The sequence below is a fragment of the Schistocerca gregaria genome, chromosome 2 (genome assembly GCF_023897955.1).
Source record: "Schistocerca gregaria isolate iqSchGreg1 chromosome 2, iqSchGreg1.2, whole genome shotgun sequence".
Taxonomy (NCBI): Eukaryota; Metazoa; Arthropoda; class Insecta; order Orthoptera; family Acrididae; genus Schistocerca; species Schistocerca gregaria.
This window is the reverse complement of record NC_064921.1, coordinates 329460194-329483561: the sequence shown is the minus strand read 5'-3', so window position 1 is coordinate 329483561 and position 23368 is coordinate 329460194. Positions and strand designations below refer to the sequence as shown.

The following is a 23368-nucleotide window of genomic DNA, read 5'->3' as shown; positions in this document are numbered from 1 at the left end:
TTGCATTATCATACAGGAGAATAGTGCATTGTCATGCAGGAGAACAGTGCCTTTGCTTAATTTTCCACTCTTTTTGTTCTCTGTGTTTTGCTCACAAGAATAGAACCATCCCATGTACTTCAACTTTGGGGTAAGCTTCCAGGTGTTGCGTACCATTTCACTTGCACCCTGTGATGCACCTGTTATCCTTACTGTAGGGGAACTGTGTCTTTAGGAAACTCAGAACATATTCTCTGTCCTGACAGTGCACTAATCATGTCATGCAATGCTCTTATGGGACAATGTGTGTTACTTAGTTTCGGAAGTCCTTAGTTATAATATTTTCATGTGTTTTAGTCTTTTTTTTTTCTTTCTAGCTGTGTGAGATTTAACCTGTGCTCTGAAAGCTGAAGATGATTTTAAACATTTTTATTGCGATAGTCTAAGTCACAAATGGCAATTTTAAATCGGGACTGTTACAACAAATATATTTAAAAATATATAGTTGCAACATCTCTCATGGCAATATGCAATCCATTATCAAGATTGTTTCTCTGAAAGTTATTTACATTATTACAGGTTTGGTTTAACAACAAAGGATGGATTTCGTCTGTAGCATATATGAATGCCATAAATAATGTTATACTAAGGATGCTACTGCCAGAAAATAAAAGTGAAGTTACACATAACTTTGGAATTCAGGTCATAAATCATCCAATGAATTTTACTTTGAACCAGATGACTGAAGTTTTAAAGTAAGTGTCTTTATTAAATGTGGTTCCTGTTGTGTTTATTATGCATTTCACACTGTAAACAATTGACCATATCATTTATTGTTATTGTTTTTCAAGAATTATGTTACAGTCACATGGTATGCCTGCAATGCAGTCTAAAAACAACTCACAATGTTCAGTGTCTTTCTCTCAAGGATCGTAAATTTCTTCTTAAGTGTGTAGTTAGATATATTAAATTTTTTCCATAAACTACTAAAAAAAATTTTGATACCGCTCTTTAAGACTTGTATCTTTTGATTGGAAACCTCTTTCTCAATATTCTACAGGAAATTGCTATGTACAGGTAGTCAAAGTGGTGGAGAGAAAAGTAAATCTGCATTTTCAGTGCAGTGCAGTAGTGTGTGTGATATTTCCCATTTTCAGTGTGACAGTACGGCTTGGGTGCACTACTCAGTCTGTCAACAGGCCTCAAAGGTTCATTTCAAAGCTTACCCATCTGCACACCATCACTTCACTTCACAGCGACAGGCGTGCACACCATCACTTCACAGCGACAGGGGTAACTAGAATGAGAAAGTGCCTGGAGAATTGGTGTGCACCACAGCTACTTCATTCGAACATTCAGCCATTGTTATGAGACTCGGAACATTGAAGACCTGCTTCGTGAGGGTTGCCCAGGATCAACAATATCCATCTAATAACTATTACTTTCAGATTATTTCTTGTTAGCACCCCAAGGAAAATGCAACGCAACTTAACCCAGGCAGTATGTGACGTTTTTCATATGCTCAGTTTGACCTCTAGGTGTCCTTTATAAACAACAGTAAAAAAACCTCGCACACTATGGGACAATGGTATGGGTTTCATTCACCAATTACAGGATTAGTCTGACACCTGATGGTAGTCTTAGAAGAATGCCAGGGACCCAGCAGGTAATTCAGCCAGTTTCGTGTATGGTTACTGGGTGCTACCTATTGCTATCAAGAATCATTTTAGCATTGTAAAGCATCTGGAAGAGATCCTCTAACCTATTGTCTAGTTAATAATTCAGCATTTGAGCACTGAGTTCACCTTTCAAGATGATCATGTGTGAGCACACCAGGCCCACCTCACAGACACCTTCCTGCATCAGGCGAGAATCAGCCTATTCGAATGATGTGTGGTATCTGTTGACATCAACTAAACTGAACATAAACACCTTCCAAACAGGCCTTGGAAGGCCCAACGATACCGACCGGCCACCATGTCATCCTCAGCCCACAGGCATCACTGGATGGGATATGGAGGAGCATGTGGTCAGTACACCAATCTCCCAGCTGTATGTCAGTTTATGAGACCAGAGCCGCTACTTCTCAATCAAGTAGCTCCTCAGTTTGCCTCACTAGGGCTGAGTGCACCCAGCTTGCCAACAGCACTTGGCAGACCAGATGGGTAACCCATCCAAGTGCTAGCTCAGCCCGACAGTGCTTAACTTTGGTGATCTGAAGGGAACTGGTGTTACCACTGCGACAAGGCCACTGGCAAATTGAGAAAGCTTGGGTCATATTGAAACTTAAGTGCGTAGTCATGGGAATACTCCACACACTGGAGAGTCATCATCAAAAAGTAGGACAGGCTTAAGCAGCAATGTCTCAAACTCTATGTGGACAGTATATGAAGTTGTTACAATACATGAGGTGTAGCAACAGGGTATTGAATGTGATCTGTGGCTTTCCCATTGTATGTGCTGCTTCCTAGGATCTCAGGTGTACAGCAGGATCCAGTCGTTGAAGGTCCACAATATTTTGGTGATCAACTATTATGTTATCAGTAGTTGCTACTGACAGAATTAAGTGCCTGTGGCTTGCTGGCAGTATTTATACCTGCCAGTTCAGAGTTTTGCCCTTGCTTGCCCTGTGCCATCCTCATTGGTGGGGGTACGATGATGAGTGGTGGGGGTAGGGAGCTTCGATTACCTTCCGCCCAATGTTTCTGTCACATCTACCATCTGTATGTCACATTCTTTGATGGAGCTTAGTATCGGCTCCCATGCATTGCTTAGTTGAAAGCCTGTGTCCCTGTTGATTAAATTATCAGTTTCATGGACTTCAGTTCTTTGAAAATGCAGTCCCAAGTTTTATCAGTGATAGCCAGGACCTTCGTCTGCTGGTTATTCATTTTATGTCTGTCTTCAATGCAGTGTTCTGTTATTGCTAAATTGTTGGACTGCAGTAAGCTGGTGTGGCACTCATGTTCTGTGCATCAGTCTTCAATTGTGCGGATCATTTGTCAACATAATTTTTTTAGGATCACACAGAATGTGATACACCCTCTCTTTTTTCAGGCTCTGGTCATCTCTAACTGTCCCTAATAAAGCTTGTATTTTTGATAGTGGGTGGAAAGTTGGGGCTACATGTTGTTTTCACGGTAGTGTTCCCACGTTATTCTTGTGGCTAATGAGTCCCAGGGCTGCCCGAATCTATCGGTTGCTGTATTGATTCTTGTGGAAGACTGATTTCAGGTGACACAACTCTGCCTTCAGACTTGGTTTGTCGGAAATGGAGTGTGTCTTGCTTAGTAGAGTCTTGAGGATGCTGTACTTCTGTGAGTGGATGGCGGGAGCTGGAGGCATGGAGATATAAATCTGAATGCATTGTTTATTTATTTATTTATTTATTTATTTACATGTTAAGTTCCATAGGACCAAATTTATGAGCTAATCTCCAACTTCACAGTACATGAAATTACAACATGAAAGGAATAACAGGTAAAAAAAACATGTTTATGAACCCCAAAAAAGTCAATTCATAAGTTTAAGTAAACGCAGTCAGCTGTACAACAAGAATCAGCTTAATTTTTCAAGTAACTCCTCAACAGAATAGAAGGGGTGACCCATGAGGAAACTCTCCAGTTTTGATTTGAAAGTGCCTGAATTACAGCTAACATTTTTGAATTTGAATGATAGCTCATTGAAATGGATGCAGCAGTATACTGCACACCTTTCTCCACAAGAGTCAAAGAAGTGCGATCCAAATGCGTATTGGATTTCTGCCTAGTATTAACTGATTGAAAGTTGCTAACTCTTGGGGATAAGCGAATTTGTTAACAAGAAATGACAGTAAGGAACATACATATTGAGAGGCCAATGCCAAAATACCCAGACTCCTGAACAGGGGTCGACATGAGATTCGTGAATTTATGCCTATTATTGTCCGAATCGCTCGTTTTTGAACCAAAAAGATCCTTTTAGAATGGGGAGAGTTACCCCAAATTATGATGCCAGATGACATAAGTGAATGAAAATAACCAAAGTACACTAATTTTTGTGTCAAATTATCACTGACTTCAGATACCGTTTGAATAGTAAAAATGGCAGCATTAAGTCTTTGAACAAGATCCTGAACATGGGCTTCCCACAACAGTTTACTATCTATCTGAACACCTAGAAATTTGAACTGTTCAGTTTCACTAATCATATGCTCATTCTGTGAAATCAAAAGTCAGATTTTGTTGAATTGTGTGTTAGATACTATAAAAACTAAGTCTTACTGTGATTTAGCATTAGTTTATTTTCTACAAGCCATGAATTTAGGTCATGAACAACACTATTTGAAACCAGGCCAATGTTTCGCACAACATCCTTTACATCATCATCATCATCAGCAGCAGCAGCAGCAAACAGAGATATTTTAGAGTTACCCGTAACACTAGAGGGCATGTTGTTTTTGTGGTCTTCAGTCCTGAGACTGGTTTGATGTAGCTCTCCATGCTATTCTATCCTGTGCAAGATTCTTCATCTCCCAATACATATTGCAACCTACATCCTTCTGAATCTGTTTAGTGTATTGATCTCTTGGTCTCCCTTTAAGATTTTCATCCTCCGCGCTGCCCTCCAATACTAAATTGGTGATCCCTTGATGCCTCAGAATATGCCCTACCAACCGATCCCTTCTTCTAGTCAAGTTGTGCCACAAATTTCTCTTCTCTCCAATTCTATTCAATACCTCCTCATTAGTTATGTGATCTGCCCATCTAATCTTCAGCATTCTTCTGTAGCACCACATTTCGAAAGCTTCTGTTCTCTTCGTGTCTAAACTATTTATCGTCCACGTTTCATTTCTATACATGGCTACCCTCTAGAGGGGGCATATAATTTATACAAATAAGGAACAGTAGTAGCTCCAACGCTGATCCCTGGGCACCCCCATTTGGCTGTACCCCACTCAGACCCCATATCAAAACCATACTCAACCTCCGCCCTGTTGCCACTCCCATCATGCACTGCTGCTGTTGCTTGCAGTGTGGCTTCAGCTGTCAGAGGCTGCAGTCTTGTGTATGTGTGTGTGTGTGAGTTGTGATTGAATGTGTGAGTGCTTGTGTGTCTGTCATCTATTTTTGACAAAGGCCTTGATGGCCAAAAGCTTACATTGTGACAGTCTTTTTGTTGTGTCTATCTGCAGCTCAGCATCTCCATTATATGGTGAGTAGTAACTTTCCTTTTCATAATATTGTTACATTCCATCCTGGATTTTCCATTATTTGATTTCATTTTAGTGTAAAGATCATCATACGAGGTACAAGCTCCATGAAGTAATATGTTTCTTGACTCACTTTGGACATGTTCTCTTCAAAATGATTTAGTAAGGCTGCTAGCAGTGCACATCTTCCTTCTTGTAATGTGTCCTACAGCAGTTCATTGAGCAGTTCCATGACACTCTCAAACTGAGTGCACAACTCATTAATCGTACAGCTTTTCTTTGACTATTTTCTGTCTCTTCCATTAATACGGGCAGATAATCAATACTCAAGAATTCGCAGAACAAGATTTTTGTAAATTTTTTCTTTCATGTGTAAATTACACATTGTTAGAATTCTACCAATAAATCTGATCCACCATAAGTAACTTCAGACACATATTCTAATATACCTGAAGGTTGTGAAAAATTCTAGAAATTTATCACTGATCATCTAATCAGTGGTATCAGTTCATCAGTGGTATCAGTTCATTTTGTGCATTAAGTTACATTTGTTCATGTCAAGGATCAGCTGCTAATCTTTGCTCCAGGCACTGATCATCTCCAAGTTTCTGCACATTTCACAACAAATTTCTGAAGATCTCACATCCCTGTGCTCAGCTTCTTAATTTGCTAGCAGTCTCACAGGTCTACAGACTTTCTCTACAACATGGTTTATCTATACTATTGGCCATTAAAATTGAGGTATATGAAGATCGTATACAAGAAACATAAAATTGGCACAAGTGCAGTGCATGCTTGGATATGCAAATTATCAGCATTTTAGTACCACTACACAAAGTAGCAGCATTTACATTCTGTACATAAGCAGGACTTAAGCAGTGGGTTCTCATTCAGAAATCACATTTGAATGCTGTCTGTCTGTGAGAAGATAATGTTAGATTTCATGTAAAACGGAGATATATCTACCAGCTCATGTTGGAATTGAACAGCGACAGGATCGTGGCTTATTGTGGGAGGACATTCAACATAAGAAAAACACATCAGAGCACTTAAATACAGTACAAATCATTGAACATTTGCGGATCGTCCAACAGAACAACACCATAGACCAAACAATATTGAAAAGATATGAGTATCATAAAAATCAGTGAAGACAGGCACCTTCTCCCTTTCCAAGAAACTTTCCACATACAAACAGCATGAACACAAAATAAAGAGTTGCTCAATGACCAAATAAATATTGGAAACCAGACACTCTATGGAATAATTTATGAAATTACGTGGAAAAGAAGAGCCTTTTCCATCCTTCAGCCCCTCCACTCTCCCACAACCACTCTCCCCACTCACCATTTCTTTTCACTTCTCGCTCCTCACCTTTCTCCTTTAAGTCACACCCCATCACACTGCTGTGTACTTACGTCCGCTCATCATGGTGTCCCCCCCCCCCCCCCCCCCACCCACCCAACAACAACCACCACCTTCACTATTCCTTCTCTGCTCTTACACAGAAACATGATTAAAAAGAAACAATAATTTAATTTTAAAGAAATGTTATAGGTCAAAGACAAAATAGTGGGAAGGTTATGTTGGCAACACTACAAAAGACAAACAACAACACATATTTGAAGTACAAAAATGAACAGAATACAGTGGTGTGCATAAAGTGTGTTGTGAAAAACTTAAGAAACGCATAGTGTTGCAGAACACCTAAAAATGAGACCAAAATTAGCAGTGTCTAGCACAGAAGAACAGCGATGTGCTAGCAGGCACCATTTCCCGATGTAAATGAGAAATCAGCCGTAAAATCACTGTTAGTACAAATCAACCTATTGTTAATGAACTGTTTTTGTATCTTAAAGCAGATAAAAATGTAAATAACTTAATTACAGACCACTGATGATGCTTTACCTCAATAAAGCGAAATGCGTCTGGTGAAAAAATCATGAATTTTGTAGTTGCAACGACAGAACAAAAATACCCACAAGAGCATACAATCATTGCGACATACTATTTCAGTGGTCTATTTGGCCACCACATGCAGATGAGAATGCTGTTTGCTCTCTGAGAGAAAGTAAGGATGAACTTGGTTAGAGCAACAATAACTTACATTTTAGGAAGAGTTTCAGTTGGCTATTGGGAGGGGTAGTGTTCTTAGGTAGAGAGAACATGGTATATTGTGGGAAGTTGGTGTAAAATGAGTGGTGAGAATGGATTTGAGATGTTCCAGGAAGCAGTTGGTATCTTTTACATAGGATGGAAGCCTCTGTGATGGGTTGCAGGTACTGGTCAACCATGTGTGAGGTGTGTTCTGAGGGAGCCTGAAGCCAATAACTGTGGCGGATCAGGGTGGTCATTTTACTGTACTTTGGGGTGAAGACAGAAAGTGGGCATGTATGGATCACAGGTGGTAAGGTGTTATAATGAAACATTTGAGAATACTTGTAAGGGGCCTAGGGTTCTAAGAATTTTCTATAGTTCATTCTAGATATGGAAAGGATGTGGAGTCGTTAGGAAACAGTTTTGTGTGTGAAATTGTCTGACAGCTGACAATGTCTATTTTCTATGTACTCCTCTCAGTCACAGGGCTGGAGAACATCTTTCTCCATAATCAACTTATCATTTGGCACCCCCCTGTCCCTCTTTTCCCTGGTACACTCACCCATGTCAGTTTTCGCTATGAATTGTATTATTCAGTGTGTATAAATTTTGCACTTGGGGACTCCTGACAACCTTCTCAGTCAAGTACAACAGTAATGGAGACCGTGTCTGCAGAAAGGTCGATAATAAGAGTGTTCTGCCCTCCAATCATGCATAGCTCATGACTCAGCTTCAGCAAGCTTTGGGCTTTCAGTGATATTTTTCAGGAGTGATGGAGAAGGCCAGGTATGGGTTATTGGCTAAGAGGGCTCTTGTTGCGGATGGTGGCTGAGGTAAAGGGACACTCTCCTATTTCCGCTCCCAATTCCTCTCTTTCCCCACTGTTCTTACATTGATGGAGGTATTATAAATCCTAATAATCCTTCTTTTTGTTTTTGTTGTCACAACTGCTGGGTCCCTGTCATGCTGAGACTGAGTGATATATCCTTTATTTCTAACCTTCCCCAATTTGTCCCTCTATCCTCCCTAAGAAAACAACTGTTAGTTCCGAAAGGTAGAATGTGCATCCTTTACATCATATTCACTCCTTTCCATGCTAAGTAAGACACTGCAAGGGAGTCATGTAAACTTTTTTTTTATCATTGTATTTGTGAATATCTCTATTACTCCCAAGTTCATATGGATTGTTAACAATAGACATATCAATTAAGGTACTTTGAGAGCACAGTTATGATTCTAACACTGCACGCAGATGCCTACACTATGTAGTGTGTGAATCGCCCACATAAATTAAATTAATTTAGTTCCCAAGGAAGTAGTTACCACTATATGTTATCCCATGTTGTTGTTGTTGTCTTCAGTCCTGAGACTGGTTTGATGCTGCTCTCCATGCTACTCTATCCTGTGCAAGCTGCTTCATCTCCCAGTACCTACTGCAACCTACATCCTTCTGAATCTGCTTAGTGTATTCATCTCTTGGTCTCCCTCTACAATTTTTACCCTCCACATTGGCCTCCAATGCTAAATTTGTGATCCCTTGATGCCTCAAAACATGTCCTACCAACCGATCCCTTCTTCATGTCAAGTTGTGCCACAAACTCCTCTTCTCCCTAATTCTATTCAATACCTCCTCATTAGTTACGTGATATACCCATCTAATCTTCAGCATTCTTCTGTAACACCACATTTCGAAAGCTTCTATTCTCTTCTTGTCCAAACTATTTATCGTCCATGTTTCACTTCCATACATGCCTACACTCCAAACAAATACTTTCAGAAACGACTTCCTGATACATAAATCTATATTTGATGTTAACAAATTTCTCTTCTTCAGAAACGCTTTCCTTGCCATTGCCAGTCTACATTTTATATCCTCTCTACTTCGACCATCATCAGTTATTTTGCTCCCCAAATAGCAAAACTCCTTTACTACTTTGAGTGTCACATTTCCTAATCTAATTCCCTCAGCATCACCCAATTTAATTTGACTACATTCCATTATCCTCATTTTGCTTTTGTTGATGTTCATCTTATATCCTCTTTTCAAGACACTGTCCATTCCGTTTAACTGCTCTTCCAAGTCCTTTGCCGTCTCTGACAGAATTACAATGTCATCGGCGAACCTCAAAGTTTTTACTTCTTCTCCATGAATTTTAATACCTATTCCAAATTTTTCTTTTGTTTCCTTTACTGCTTGCTCAATATACAGATTGAATAACATCGGGGAGAGGCTACAACCCTGTCTCACTCCTTTCCCAACCACTGCTTCCCTTTCATGTCCCTCGACTCTAATAACTGCCATCTGGTTTCTGTACAAATTGTAAATAGCCTTTCGCTCCCTGTATTTTACCCCTGCCAACTTTAGAATTGGAAAGATAGTATTCCAGTCAACATTGTCAAAAGCTTTCTCTAAGTCTACAAATGCTAGAAATGTAGGTTTGCCTTTTCTTAATCTTTCTTCTAAGATAAGTCGTAAGGTCAGTATTGCCTCACGTGTTCCAACATTTCTACGGAATCCAAACTGGTCCTCCCCGAGGTCCGCATCTACCAGTTTTTCCATTTGTCTGTAAAGAATTCGCGTTAGTATTTTGCAGCTGTGACTTATTAAACTGATAGTTCGGTAATTTTCACATCTTAATTTTCACCTGCTTTCTTTGGGATTGTAATTATTATATTCTTCTTGAAGTCTGAGGGTGTTTCACCTGTCTCATACATCTTGACACCAGCTGGTAGAGTTTTGTCATGACTGGCTCTCCCAAGGCCGTCAGTAGTTCTAATGGAATGTTGTCTACTCCGGGGCCCTTGTTTCGACTCAGGTCTTTCAGTGCTCTGTCAAACTCTTCACGCAGTATCTTACCTCCCATTTCGTCTTCATCTACATCCTCTTCCATTTCCATAATATTGTCCTCAAGTACATCGCCCTTGTATAAACCTTCTATATACTCCTTCCACCTTTCTGCCTTCCCTTCTTTGCTTAGAACTGGGTTGCCATCTGAGCTCTTGATATTCATACACGTGGTTCTCTTCTCTCCAAAGGTCTCTTTAATTTTCCTGTAGGCAGTATCTATCTTACCCCTAGTGAAATGTGCCTCTGCATCCTTACATTTGTCCTCTAGCCATCCCTGCTTAGCCATTTTGCACTTCCTGTCAATCTAATTTTTGAGACGTTTGTATTCCTTTTTGCCTGCTTCATTTACTGCATTTTTATATTTTCTCCTTTCATCAATTAAATTCAATATTTCTTCTGTTGCCCAAGGATTTCTAGCAGCCCTCGTCTTTTTACCTACTTTATCCTCTGCTGCCTTCACTACTTCATCCCTCAGAGCTACCCATTCTTTTTCTACTGTGTTTCTTTCCCCCATTCCTGTCAATTGTTCCCTTATGCTCTCCTTGAACCTCTGTACAACCTCTGGTTCTTTCAGCTTATCCAGATCCCAGGTCCTTAAATTCCCACCTTTTTGCAGTTTCTTCAGTTTTAACCTACAGGTCATAACCAATAGATTGTGGTCAGAGTCCACATCTGCCCCTGGAAATGTCCTACAATTTAAAACCTGATTCCTAAATCTCTGTCTTACCATTATATAATCTATCTGATACCTTTTAGTATTTCCAGGATTCTTCCATGTATACAACCTTCTTTTATGATTCTTGAACCAAGTGTTAGCTATGATTAAGTTATGCTCTGTGCAAAATTCTACCAGACGGCTTACTCTTTCATTTCTTAGCTCCAATCCATAATCACCTACTATGTTTCCTTCTCTCCCTTTTCCTACTACCGAATTCCAGTCACCCATGACTATTAAATTTTCATCACCCTTCACTATCTGAATAATTTCTTTTATCTCATCATACATTTCATCAATTTCTTCATCATCTGCAGAGCTAGTTGGCATATATACTTGTACTACTGTAGTAGGCATGGGCTTTGTGTCTATCTTGGCCACAATAATGCGTTCACTATGCTGTTTGTAGTAGCTTACCCGCACTCCGTTTTTTTTATTCATTATTAAACCTACTCCTGCATTACCCCTATTTGATTTTGTATTTATAACCCTGTATTCACCTGACCAAAAGTCTTGTTCCTCCTGCCACCGAACTTCACTAATTCCCACTATATCTAACCTTAACCTATCCATTTCCCTTTTTAAATTTCCAAACCTACCTGCCCGATTAAGGGATCTGACATTCCACGCTCCGATCCGTAGAACGCCAGTTTCCTTTCTCCTGATAACGACGTGCTCCTGAGTAGTCCCCGCCCGAAGATCCGAATGGGGGACTATTTTACCTCCAGAATATTTTACCCAAGAGGACGTCATCATCATTTAATCATACAGTAAAGCTGCATGCCCTCGGGAAAAATTACGGCTGTAGTTTCCCCTTGCTTTCAGCCGTTCGCAGTACCAGCACAGCAAGGCCGTTTTGGTTAATGTTGCAAGGCCAGATCAGTCAATCATCCAGACTGTTGCCCCCTGCAACTACTGAAAAGGCTGCTGCCCCTCTTCAGGAACCACACGTTTGTCTGGCCTCTCAACAGATACCCCTCCGTTGTGGTTGCACCTACGGTACGGCCATCTGTATCGCTGAGGCACACAAGCCTCCCCACCAACGGCAAGGTCCATGGTTCATGGGGGGGTTATCCCATAAGACTTCAGTTAATGAAAATGTGAAACTTACTTATTTCTCTCTTTCTGTAGTTGGCACTTTAAGTTTTGGTAAAACTAGCTGAACATAAATATTTTAGCAAAGTTAGTTTATGTTTTAAGTTTTCATCACTGTGTGCGCTGAGAATGCAGAACTTTCCACTCTGTTTATTATTTCTTGTTGGTACACTTCACGAATAAAACTAGTATGCTTTTTACACTGCATAAGTAGAGAAGTTGAAGAAATAATCAAGAATGCTGTATATTGACCAGACCTTATTTTTGTCCACAATGGATGGCATTAAATATACTGATTGTTAATGCATAATTAACTTGCAATATTCTGCATCAACCACAACTCTGAAAAAGCAGTCAATTATGAGCATACTAAATAGCAGTTGGCATTCATGGATCCATGATACCTGCTCTCTTCACCTCCACAGTGTACCATCATGTTGTGTTATATGATCTGAAGATGATCACATTTTGACTCAGTGTGCTTACCATTTTTAAAATATTTTATTGGGACCTTTGATTGTCTCCATGTGCAATGTTCTCAAAAAGTAATAATAATATTGGATGTACTTTGATTATTATAGTTTAAAGCTACCTCATTTTTGCAAAACTTATTAATTGATTCCACAAAATACCCTTAGCTACTTTCTCTATTTATCTTTATGTTCTCGACTGCGAAATAATCATATTTAGTCTGTCTCGAGTCAAACAACATGGTAGATTATTAACATAGAGCAAGAACAGTAATGAGGACATTATTTGCCATTTTGTTTTGCCCACTGTACTTTCTCCCCGTGCAAGTGATATATTTCTCTTCTTCTTCTTCTTCTTCTTCTTCTTGTTTGTCTTCATTTTCTATTGCTCTGCACTTCATTGTGAACCTGTTGCTCTTCACCTATTCTCTAGCAGTTAATATGAGCCACTGCCCAAGCTTTCCATCACTTACAGTCCATTTTTTGCTGGACCTCCATGTCTCTGTCCATCCAGTCATGCATCCATCTAATTCTTGGTTGAACCAGTACTCTTTGTCCCTTTGAATTTCCAACTAATATCCTTTTAGCTACTTCTGTGTCATGTGCCCCACCCATCTCAATCTGGCTAATTCCACTGTTCTTCTAATAGGTGGATCTTTGTGTATAGTGCACAGCTCATGATTGTACCACTACCTCCTCCACCTTCCTCTTTTCCAGGTTAGTCCAATGATTGTACAATTTGCCTGTACCTCAGCGGCGTCTAGCATTCCAATATCTTTTGATGTTAATAACCAAGTTTCAAAGTCTTATATAAGCACTGGTCTAATAAGTGTCTGATAAATGATTTGAGCAAATAGTGGTGCCTAGGATGGAATAACAACAATATGAAAAAGGTAGATTACTACTCATTACATACAGGAGGCATTGGCTCGCAGAAAGGAGCTATGAAGAGTACTGTCACACGCACACACACACACACACACACACACACACACACACACACACACTAACACAAACACACAGATGTATGGCTTCTGTCTCTGGATGTGGGGACCTAGCGTTCCCGTGACCATACCTATGTCACTACATCCATTATATTATTGTAGAATATGGAAAACCTAAAGATTTTCAGTGTTTTACAGTTTTTAGTCTGTACACTCCTGCTGCAGCTCCCATTGTTACCCAAACATATAATGTTGTCCACCATCATTTCCAACCCAGCAGTGGGAGTGTTGCTAATTCTGCCTGTTATAGCTAGGCAGACCAGTCTCTCTATCTTTTTGAGTTCCATAGCAGCCACCTTCTTTTCACTTTATTTCAGCAAACTGCAGTCCCATAAACTATCTCATGGTCTTATTACAAAGATATTAATCCAGTGCATGTTCTTGGAACCAACACTCCAGTTTTCCCCAGAGCCCCTCCTAGAGCACATTTTGCCTTGGAACATATATTCTTTATCTGAGGGGTCCATGTTAGTTTCACATCCAGGTCACCCCTAGATACTTCTCATAACCCCCTCTGCTGATAGAATTGTGTAAAAGAGCTTAAGATTTCAGTGTGTCATATGTGTCCTCATGAACAGCACATCAGTTTTCCTGGGTGTAACCCTTATATCTTGTTTCCTATAGCAATTTTGCACATTGTTCCAAGTGCATTGTGAAGTCAAACAGCACTTGCAAGGTTGTGAGATATTGGTATGACTAAATCATCTGTGTATCCTTGATAAAAACAGTGAGCTCATTCAACACTAGGTTCCACAATAGGGGGGATGAGACCTCACCTTGTGGTCACTCTCTGATCGTGTTGATCACCATTTTCATAGCCAGCATGGTGGCTTCTACCTTTCATCTACTCGTAATAGTATTAATCCACCTATATATACTGGTCTTGAAGACATGCCGATCTTCAGCTTTAACCATTGGGATTTAAATGTTGTATTGTTGAAAGCCCCCCCCCCCCCCCCCCTCAACATCCAGGAAGATACAGAGCTCAGTTTCCTAAAAGTGTAGGTCTTTTTCTACTGTCCCAGCAAGTTGGTGAAGTGCAATTTTGCATGATTTGCTTGAGTGTTAGTCTTTATTTAGAGGAACCTTAGTTAACCAGTTTCTCTAATGTGTTTAGAAGGAAGGATGCCAACTGATGTCTCATGTTTTTAGTCTTGTTATGATCAGTGCTCCCTGATTTCAAACTGAAAACAACCTTCACTTTCCTTTAAGTGTTTTGAATGACTGCTGCAACTAAACTGACTGCATAGAAGTTTGATTAATCCCTCTCCTGCTTGTTGCAGCATAGCCAGACAAATATCATCTGGACCAGGTGACTTGAACAGCTGAAACATCCCCATCACCTACTGGATTTTATTGAAACTCACACATTCCTTGGCTGATTCCCAGCTCTCGCATTACTTGTGAACCAGTAACTCGCAGGAACTGTATCTCAGTCTGAATCATCTGCCAGAAAGCATTGGAGGTAGTGAGTCTTGAGCTCTTCCAGCATCTCATCTGCTATCCTTGTATACTCAACATCCTCCCTTCTTGATGTGCCTTGTGGATTTGTTGGTATCCTTGTGAGAGTTTTGTGAAATCTGACTCTGGCAATTACACCTTCTACATCCTCACAGAATACTTCCAGGATTATTTCTTTGCTTGCTTAAAGCAACACTGTGTTTAGCCAGGGCATTTCAACATTTTACCCATTGTCCTTTTGTTCTTGCAAAGTTACATAGTCTTCTTACTTGCTTTGTGCAGTTCCAAGTTGTTGTTACACCAAGGTCAATTTTCTAAATATGGGCTCATGACAGCAGATATTATTTTGTCTGCCATTTCCGCTAAGTCTATTGGTTTTCATATCAAAGTTTTAACTTCAAACAGATATAAGTTCAGGTCTTTCTCATACAAATATCAGTCTGTTGTTGTAGGATTCATATAGGCTGTGGTCTGTTTAATACTCATTTACACCATAAGCTGAATATATGATGTCTGTTTAAAAACTTCTGGAATTTTGTCCACAAATTTTTTCTATGTTTACCTTTTGCTTATTGAACTTGGTCTCCTGTGAAATACGGTCCTCCACAATTTTTGCACCATTCCAAATGTCATTTCTACTTCTGGAAGCGGTCTTGGTACAACTCTTGCTGTAACATGTGAATTTTCTTTTAACTTGTCCTTTCACTGGTGTTTTCAACTTTGGAATTAAAAAAAAGTTCACGTCTGGAGAGTAAAGAGGATGAAGCAGCACAGCAATTTCATTTTTTGTGCAATAGTTATGCACTAACAGGGATGAATGTGCAGGTGTGTTATTGTTATGCAAGAGCCATGAATTGTGCCATCATATTTCATGCCATTTCCTTCTTACGTTTTTTTCACAGGTGTCGCAACACATCTGGGTAGTACCATCAATTAACAGTTTGTTCCTGTCACACTAATTCATGATGAACTAATCCATCAAAGTCAAAGACTACTATCAGCATAGCTTTGACATTTGACGTGACCTGATGAGCTTTTTTTGCACTGGGAAACCCTTTCCCAACCCACTGTGAAGATTGAACCTTGGCAACATCATAAGCATAGATCTATATTGCATCACCACTTACGATTCGCTTAAGAAACATCTCATTCTTATTTGCATGACCCAAAAGTACAAGAAGGAATCTATAGGCAGTTACACATTAAACAGGGGCTTGTGTAGGGATGCCAACTGCATTTCACTCCAACATACCATTGGTGTAAAATTACAAATGTTCTGGCATTTTTTGAACAGACGTTGTACATGTGGTCAGATAACGATGGTTCCATTGCCATGTGACATTGTTTGATATAACTACCCTCCAAGATTGTCCCATAAGTACTGTCAGTTACTCCTTCCCTTTCAGTATTGCTGAAGGTAGCTTCCTTACCCTTATTCAAGATCTCTGGATTACTCCTTAATAGGCATTCAAGTAGATACTCACTTCTGCTATTGGTGGCACTACTTCCCTGTACCAGGTTATGGGCATTGGCCTCACAAACAACCAGCAGTTGTTCTTTCAGCTGCAAACAGCTGCCTATCAATGTCCTCACTTTCTGGGATATGGGATTGAGGAGCACTATCCTCATGAGGAAGATATGCTGACACCAACACCTCATGTGCTCTCTTCCTTACATTGTTTCATTCAGAAGGTCACTAAGTCTCTGGAACAGAAGTTTGCCATCTGCATGCCTGACATTTTATTCTAACATTGATGCGTGTTTTGGAGGTTTTCTTGCGTAAATCAGCTTGCCTCCAGTTCCTCTGAGGTCAGACACATCCCCTTTATACAATTAGGGTGCTTGAATCAAGGCCATCACTAGCTTTATCTGCAACACTTCCAGCTCGCTTCCATTGTCATTTTTTATGTCTTTAATCACCCTGACAGTCACATGCAGAAATCCTAAACACAGTTTTAAATCTCGCATTGTATCCAGGAATTTGTCTCTGACTTTCACCACAAGGATTTGGTTGTCAGTTACAACTGTGTGATTAATTATGTTCCAGTCCTCTGTCAAGAATTTTCTGGTTATGAACCTATCCTTTCTCTGGCGGGTTTCCTGTGGGAAAATCCTGAAATAGTTTTGTACCCAGATTGATATTTTAGCAGTCTTAAATAGTTCCTCTGCTGTCTTGACCAGGAGCTTCACCTCATTCCAAGGAGGTTTCTTGGGTGCCATCTCTTTCAGTCAAACCACTGTGTTGATTCCTTCATACTTAAAGATCAGATCCACTTTATCCAAATAGATGCTCCTGAATTTTGGGGCTTGACTTACGTCCTCACATATTTTTTTTTTTTTTTTTTTTTTTTTTTTTTTTTTTTTTTTTTTCAAGAAGAACCATCTGTACTAGCTCCTCATGCTGTTTGGTTATGTTAACAAGAGGGTAGCCTTGTTGGATAACGGCCTTTCTAAAAACTGAGACTGCAATGCTATGGGTCCTGCATTTGTTTATTCTGTTGCATTTCTCTTGTGAGCATGGGAGTATCAGATTTCTCCCCAGCGTAATACCTTGATCGTTATTACAGCCCAGCAACATATCCCCATTCTTGTAAACAGAACCTACAATTCCTTCTCTCCCCCACTGGGACATTCTTTCCTCATCCCATACTGGAATGATAGCTTTAGGAGAATCGTTCAGTCTGACTGCCATCTTACTTGAACAGTTCTTCTGGAATACTTCAAAGTATTCCCCACATCTTCCAGACTTGCTGGGCCAGGATTTGCAGCAGAATCATTTACTCCTTGTATATCTAAGGGCTCTTTTGGTAACATTCTAGAGTTGAGGGGTTTATGAAAATGTTGGTGCCTTCTTTTACTTATCTGTTTCCCTTCACTTATATTTCCTCTGGGTCATCGTTTATCAAACTAGTCTCTCCATTGAAGAGGTTCTGGGCAATATCTACTTTCCCATAAAATTTCATTGCCTCATTCTGTTTCCTCAGAGGTTTTTTGATACTGCCATGTACTATCATTTTTCATTGATAGATCCTCCTTTATTTCTTTCTAAGTTTCCACCATTCCTCTTACACAATTCTAATATAAAATTCTTCTGCATGTCTCGTGGTTTTCCTATTTTGCTATCTCTCACTCCATGTGAAACCACAGAAATCTTAAGGACCTTGCTTCAGTTCCCATTGTTTCATTTGCTGGCATCTCCACTGCACTCTTTATCATTTCACATTATTTCTTGACATTGTTATGTTCTATAGCCCTTTCAGTTATCTGAAATATTCTTTCTTGTTAATGCTCTCTAATTTGAGATGATTCCAGAGCTGTTATATTTATTTGTTGGCTCAGTTTACTTTGGATACATTGGCAATTCTAGCCTTCATTCATGCCCATATGCCAAAGTAGTCTGAATCTACATTTGGGACTCTGAGGTCCCTCACAATGAAGAGGTTCAATTTGTGTCTTTTATCTACCAACACATCTATCTTTCATATATCTTGCATGGCCCTCTGTGTACGTCTTTGTGTGGGAACGGGGAGAAACCCACAACACGTCCTGAAGTATTGTGCGTAAGATGAGCCTTATTCCATTAGTATTGCTTGTGGCATGTTTGTTTTGAGGGAAGCTATTGTTCATTTAAATATCTGTTCCCTTCCAACTTGGGCATAAACAGAAGCTGTTATTTACATTGTGGTCTGTGGTTCTTTCCAAGAGTTTGTAGAACAAGTCCTTTTCTTCCTTCTAATCATCTTTAGCTGGTGCATGAGCACTAATTATAGAATAATTGAAAAAAATTTCCCCTTATCCTTAGTGCTGAAACCAACTGCAAGGTGCTTAAGCTGGTGGAGTACCACTTATCCTGTATCAAATGGAATTGATCTTTTGCATCAATTGCATGATTGACTCATTGTTGCAGTCAGATGACAATTCTTGAGTATGTACATTCATCATCATCATCATCATCATCCATTTGATATGTTTAGCTGAGTAAAGGTATGTGTCTCTTCATTCCTCATTAAGTGACCATCAATTTTGAACGTTTTTCACATGGATGGATCAAATCTCACTGTCGTACAGACAACACTATAAATACAGACTGATTGTAAACTTAGCTTTTCAGACACATTATGTAATGCTTGACTACTTGACTACTGTTCTCCCTTATGCATTCCAAGTACAGTTGAAATTGTATCACAACAGGCATGTCGCAATATTTAAGAAATTGGGATTAGTAAGCAGAGTATATTTTTACTTACCTTTTGTGTCACTGGTTCATTGATGGCACAAGATCTGCAGCTTCCGTTATTGTCCCAGGTTCATCGTGATTTTTGTATGCTGCAAGTAGAACTGATGTTTCTTGTTACTTTGTAATTTATTTTCTTCCTTTTTTGGCAGAGACATTAATTTTTTTCTTTATTACAAAATGTTACTTTTGGCCACAGATCTAAAATGTAAACCTGAATCAAGCCAATACCAGAGCTGAAGTGGAATACATATGATTACCAAAGACATTAGAGTTATCGGGAATAATTCTACAATGAAAAGACTTTACATAGATTGTTTAGAAATATTAATCATGTTGAATAATTATGTATAATTTAAGTTTCTGTGTATTAACGATAGTTGTTAGATGTACGTAAATAAAGTGGGACTGACTTTTTGAGACATTATAATTGTATACTGTAACTGAAAAAAATGTATATTAATACACACACAAGGATTATTTCAAAACTGTTACTTCAAAAATGAATCTAATTCCCACATAACAAAAATAACGAAATGGATTGAACAAAACCTCCTCCATCAAGTAATGAAGAGACCGATACCTGGCAAAACTACATCCCGTACCCTTAAAAACATTGCAGTTTTAAGATTTGTCTTGAAAACCCTGTTTAGTTTATCAAAAGCACTTCATGCTATTTCAATCCTCTCTCTATTGCTTTTGATATTTGCACATTTAATTTCTTCAATTGTCCTAAATACAGAAACACATCAAATGTTCCTTTTCACTTTGTTAATTATATGTTATTTTAGTCATATTGTAATTGATTTCCAGACCTGGTTTATTTCCACGCATCTGTTATTAAGTTCTTCCATTTGTTATTTATGTTGGTCTGCACTAGAGACAAAGCATCTGACATCTTTTAATCTGAAGTCCACACTATCCTGCTAAATTATAATGGAAGCAGTTTGATTTATGCATGTACTCCTCATTATACTGGGTATTTATAATTAAAGTACATCTACTCGCAGAGGTCCATTGTGGGCTGTAATTATAGCAAAACTTGGTAGATGTTCCAATGCATTAATGCAAAACCAATTTACGCTGGGGAAAAAAATTAGTTCTAGTTTTGACCAATGGGTTAAATCTGGTTCTGTGAATACAAGAAAGACATATAGAAATGTTTCCATATGTAATGGATCAGGAACAAAATGTGGGCAGAAGAGGTCATACAAGTAACAAAGGCATTTTATTATTAACTGTCACTTATCCAGTTTGTTCAATACGAGCACCAGAGATGTCGACGAGAGGTTACATTGATAAAACAAAGTGATCAACATTTGCTCACAGGAGTTCTGGTAGAATCTGAGCAACCTGTTCTTTTAGACATCTCCAGAGCCAAAAGTCACATAGATTCAGTGCAGGTTATCTTGCAAGTCATGCATCTGGACGACTTCTGAAGATAACATGTTCATGAAAGGTTGCAATAAGCAGATCTTTCACTGGGCAAACAACATGAGCTGTTGCCCCATCCTTCATTAAAAGATTCATTTTTATGTAGTTGCACTCTTTCAAACCAGGAATTACATACTTTACAAGGAGGTCTTGATAAAGTGCAGACATCATGATACTCCTGACAGAATGAAGGTGCTTGTGAGTCCACACGTCACAGTCACATACAGCATCTGCAGTGGTGCCTTGTGCATGACACATAATATAACAGTATCCCAAATTTGCCAGTTTTGTGTGTTCACTGCCCCCTGTAGAGTAAAATGTGCCTTGTCACTCTATAGAATACTACTCAGCCACATGTCATCAACTTTGATCCATGCCTGTTTCTTTTTTTGCCTTTTTTTCTGTTTCCTTGTCTAAACTACATTTATGTCCAAAATTAAAGCAACAAAATGAAATTTTGCAAGACTGTGTTTATTTTGCCACAAAACAATATAAACAGGCAATAATAAAGTAGAAACAATGTAAAGAACACAGAAGGCAAACAACTGCAACATGCATAATGGTGGACAAAAATGTTCTTCGTTTTTTTCCAACTTAAAAGATTTGCACGCATACATTCTGACAACTGGTTAATGAGCTCAGTTTAGGATGCAACCACCTCTGGCAGCAATACAGGCCTGACAGCGGTGGGGCATTCTGTAAATGATGTCATTAAGGGGAGCCAAAACGATCCATCTTCTCCATGTTAATTTTAGCAAATAGAAGAAACATTCCTTTTCTAAAACCATTATACATATTGCCCTGAAATTTGGACTGCATGTTCACTGAATATTTCTCTACAAAGTTATAATGCCATGTTAAAAAATATTTATTGATTTTTGTTTTACAATTTTTTCAAACAGATGCTTAACTTTTTCTCTGAAATTTTGCACTTTTTCTTCTATAACTCTTGAATTATACAATATTTTTTTACAATTTGTTATAAAAATGAAGGAAAAGAAGTAAACAATATTTTGTATAAATTTCATTGACATACATACTGTTAGCAGTTTTCGAGAAAATGTTCCTCAAAGATGAAAATTTTAAAGTTACTGGAAATGGCTTCCAAAGTTTTTTAATACATTCCTGCCCCATATGGTATATTGTCAGCATCATCTTCTTTTTCCAGTGTTAGTTTCCTTCTCACTGGTCTTTTCTTCCCTTTTGCTGCATGTTGTAGGCTTTTGTCTGTCCCTCCGGCGCCTCTTAGCCTTTCTTCATCAATTAGGTGCATTGTGGAAATGGTGTTGTGTCCTGGTTGGAAACCTAAACGTTTCAGCACATCACATTTGATAATATCTCCTTCATTGTATGTTGCCACTGTATCATACACTCCAAAATGCAATGTTTTTATTTGTACAAACACTCTTTTGGGATCCTAATCCAAATTAAATTATTTACTCTTTCATTTGGATTTTGTGTTTTCCCTTGTAAACACTTTTGCAATAAACTTGGCTGTGATAAATCTCTGAATATGGGCTTAATTACATCAATTACTGCATTTGGCAAACTGTTTTAATGGGTATGTTCCTTTCCTGATTGGTACTGACACCATGAGTCATCACCTGTGGGGCACAGTGCATGTTGTGGGTGCTCATTTGTTGATGCAGTATGAAAAAATAATGCCCATACTGCTCTCCTCACACGCTCATTGCTTCTTGTATTATGCCTAATTGCACACCCATAAGACCTCTGCAATCTATCAATTGCTTCATCTGTCAATCTTCCTCTTCCTCCAAGGGTCTTACCATCACTAAGCTTCTAGGATCCTAATGTCTGCTTTAGTTTGTGCAAGCGAGCCCCCATTTGCTTCTGCACATGTCCAGTGCACTCCTGTTTTTAATGTGAATTTCATAGCCATAAGGTTTGATTTCCTCTACAGCTTTATATCCCTTAGAATCACCATCTCCTAGATAGTTAATATATCGTACATTATACCACTCCTGTGATCTGGAAAAAAATTGCTTTCATTCCCTCTGCTTCCATCGCTCCACTCGTGCAGTGAAAATTTGCTTACAACTTTTACTATGTTCATTCTTGATATTGCCCTTACATCTACAATGTTTTGAGAGGATAGCAACATCTATTACTTTGCAACTGTCTCCACTGGTAGCTGTCGCAACTCCATTTAGAGATTTATGACCTCTACATTGCCATGATCCATCTAAAGCAACAGTTAAATCTCTACAATTCCCATCATTTGTCACAGCTTCTTCAACTGCTTTCTTCATTGTTGCTTGAGCAATATCTTCAGCAGAAGATCCCACCTAATCATTATAAAATTCAAACTTGGTTGTTGGTTTTGGCAATTTCATAATTCCACATAACATTGTCCCTGGAGCACTGCCCTTGCCAATGCAATGCAAGCCATACACTAACCTAACATTTATATCATACACTTTCTTTCCACTATTACCACTATGAGAAATACTGTTAGAATTAGAAAACGAAACTTCTGCAGCACATTTGTTACACTTCAACAACATTTTACATGCTAAACCAATGGGTGAAGTTATTTTCAATTCCAGTCCTGTTTCTTTGCAAACTTGGCATAATACGTTATGTTTCAAAATATTAGAGAGCAAGGAAATGTTAATTATTTCATTCACATCATTACTCTCACTTTCATAGTTTTCAAATTATTCTTTGCTGTCACAAAGTTTCTTGCTGGAAGAAGCTCTATCACATTCATTTGGAGTAGTCGCCGAAGCAGCCTGAACAGCATCTCCCTTCAAAACAACAAAAGATTTCTCCTTCCACTCATTGTGCCATTTCTTAAACACTTGATTGCAGGAACAGGG

At 38.9% G+C, this 23368-nt stretch overlaps 1 protein-coding gene across 3 annotated transcripts in view; it reads left to right on the top strand.

The window, feature by feature from the left end:
* The window catches only part of LOC126336982 (ATP-binding cassette sub-family A member 7-like), a 585480-nt gene that overhangs the window by 397847 nt on the left and 164265 nt on the right, over positions 1–23368 (top strand). For all 3 annotated transcript variants that reach the window (XR_007565029.1, XM_050001219.1, XM_050001217.1), the window contains exon 34: positions 559–734. Coding sequence is in view for 2 of the 3 variants with exons in the window: in XM_050001219.1 (XP_049857176.1) it covers positions 559–734 (176 nt within the window). In the remaining variant the exon portion in view is untranslated. The remainder of the gene's footprint in view (positions 1–558; positions 735–23368) is intronic.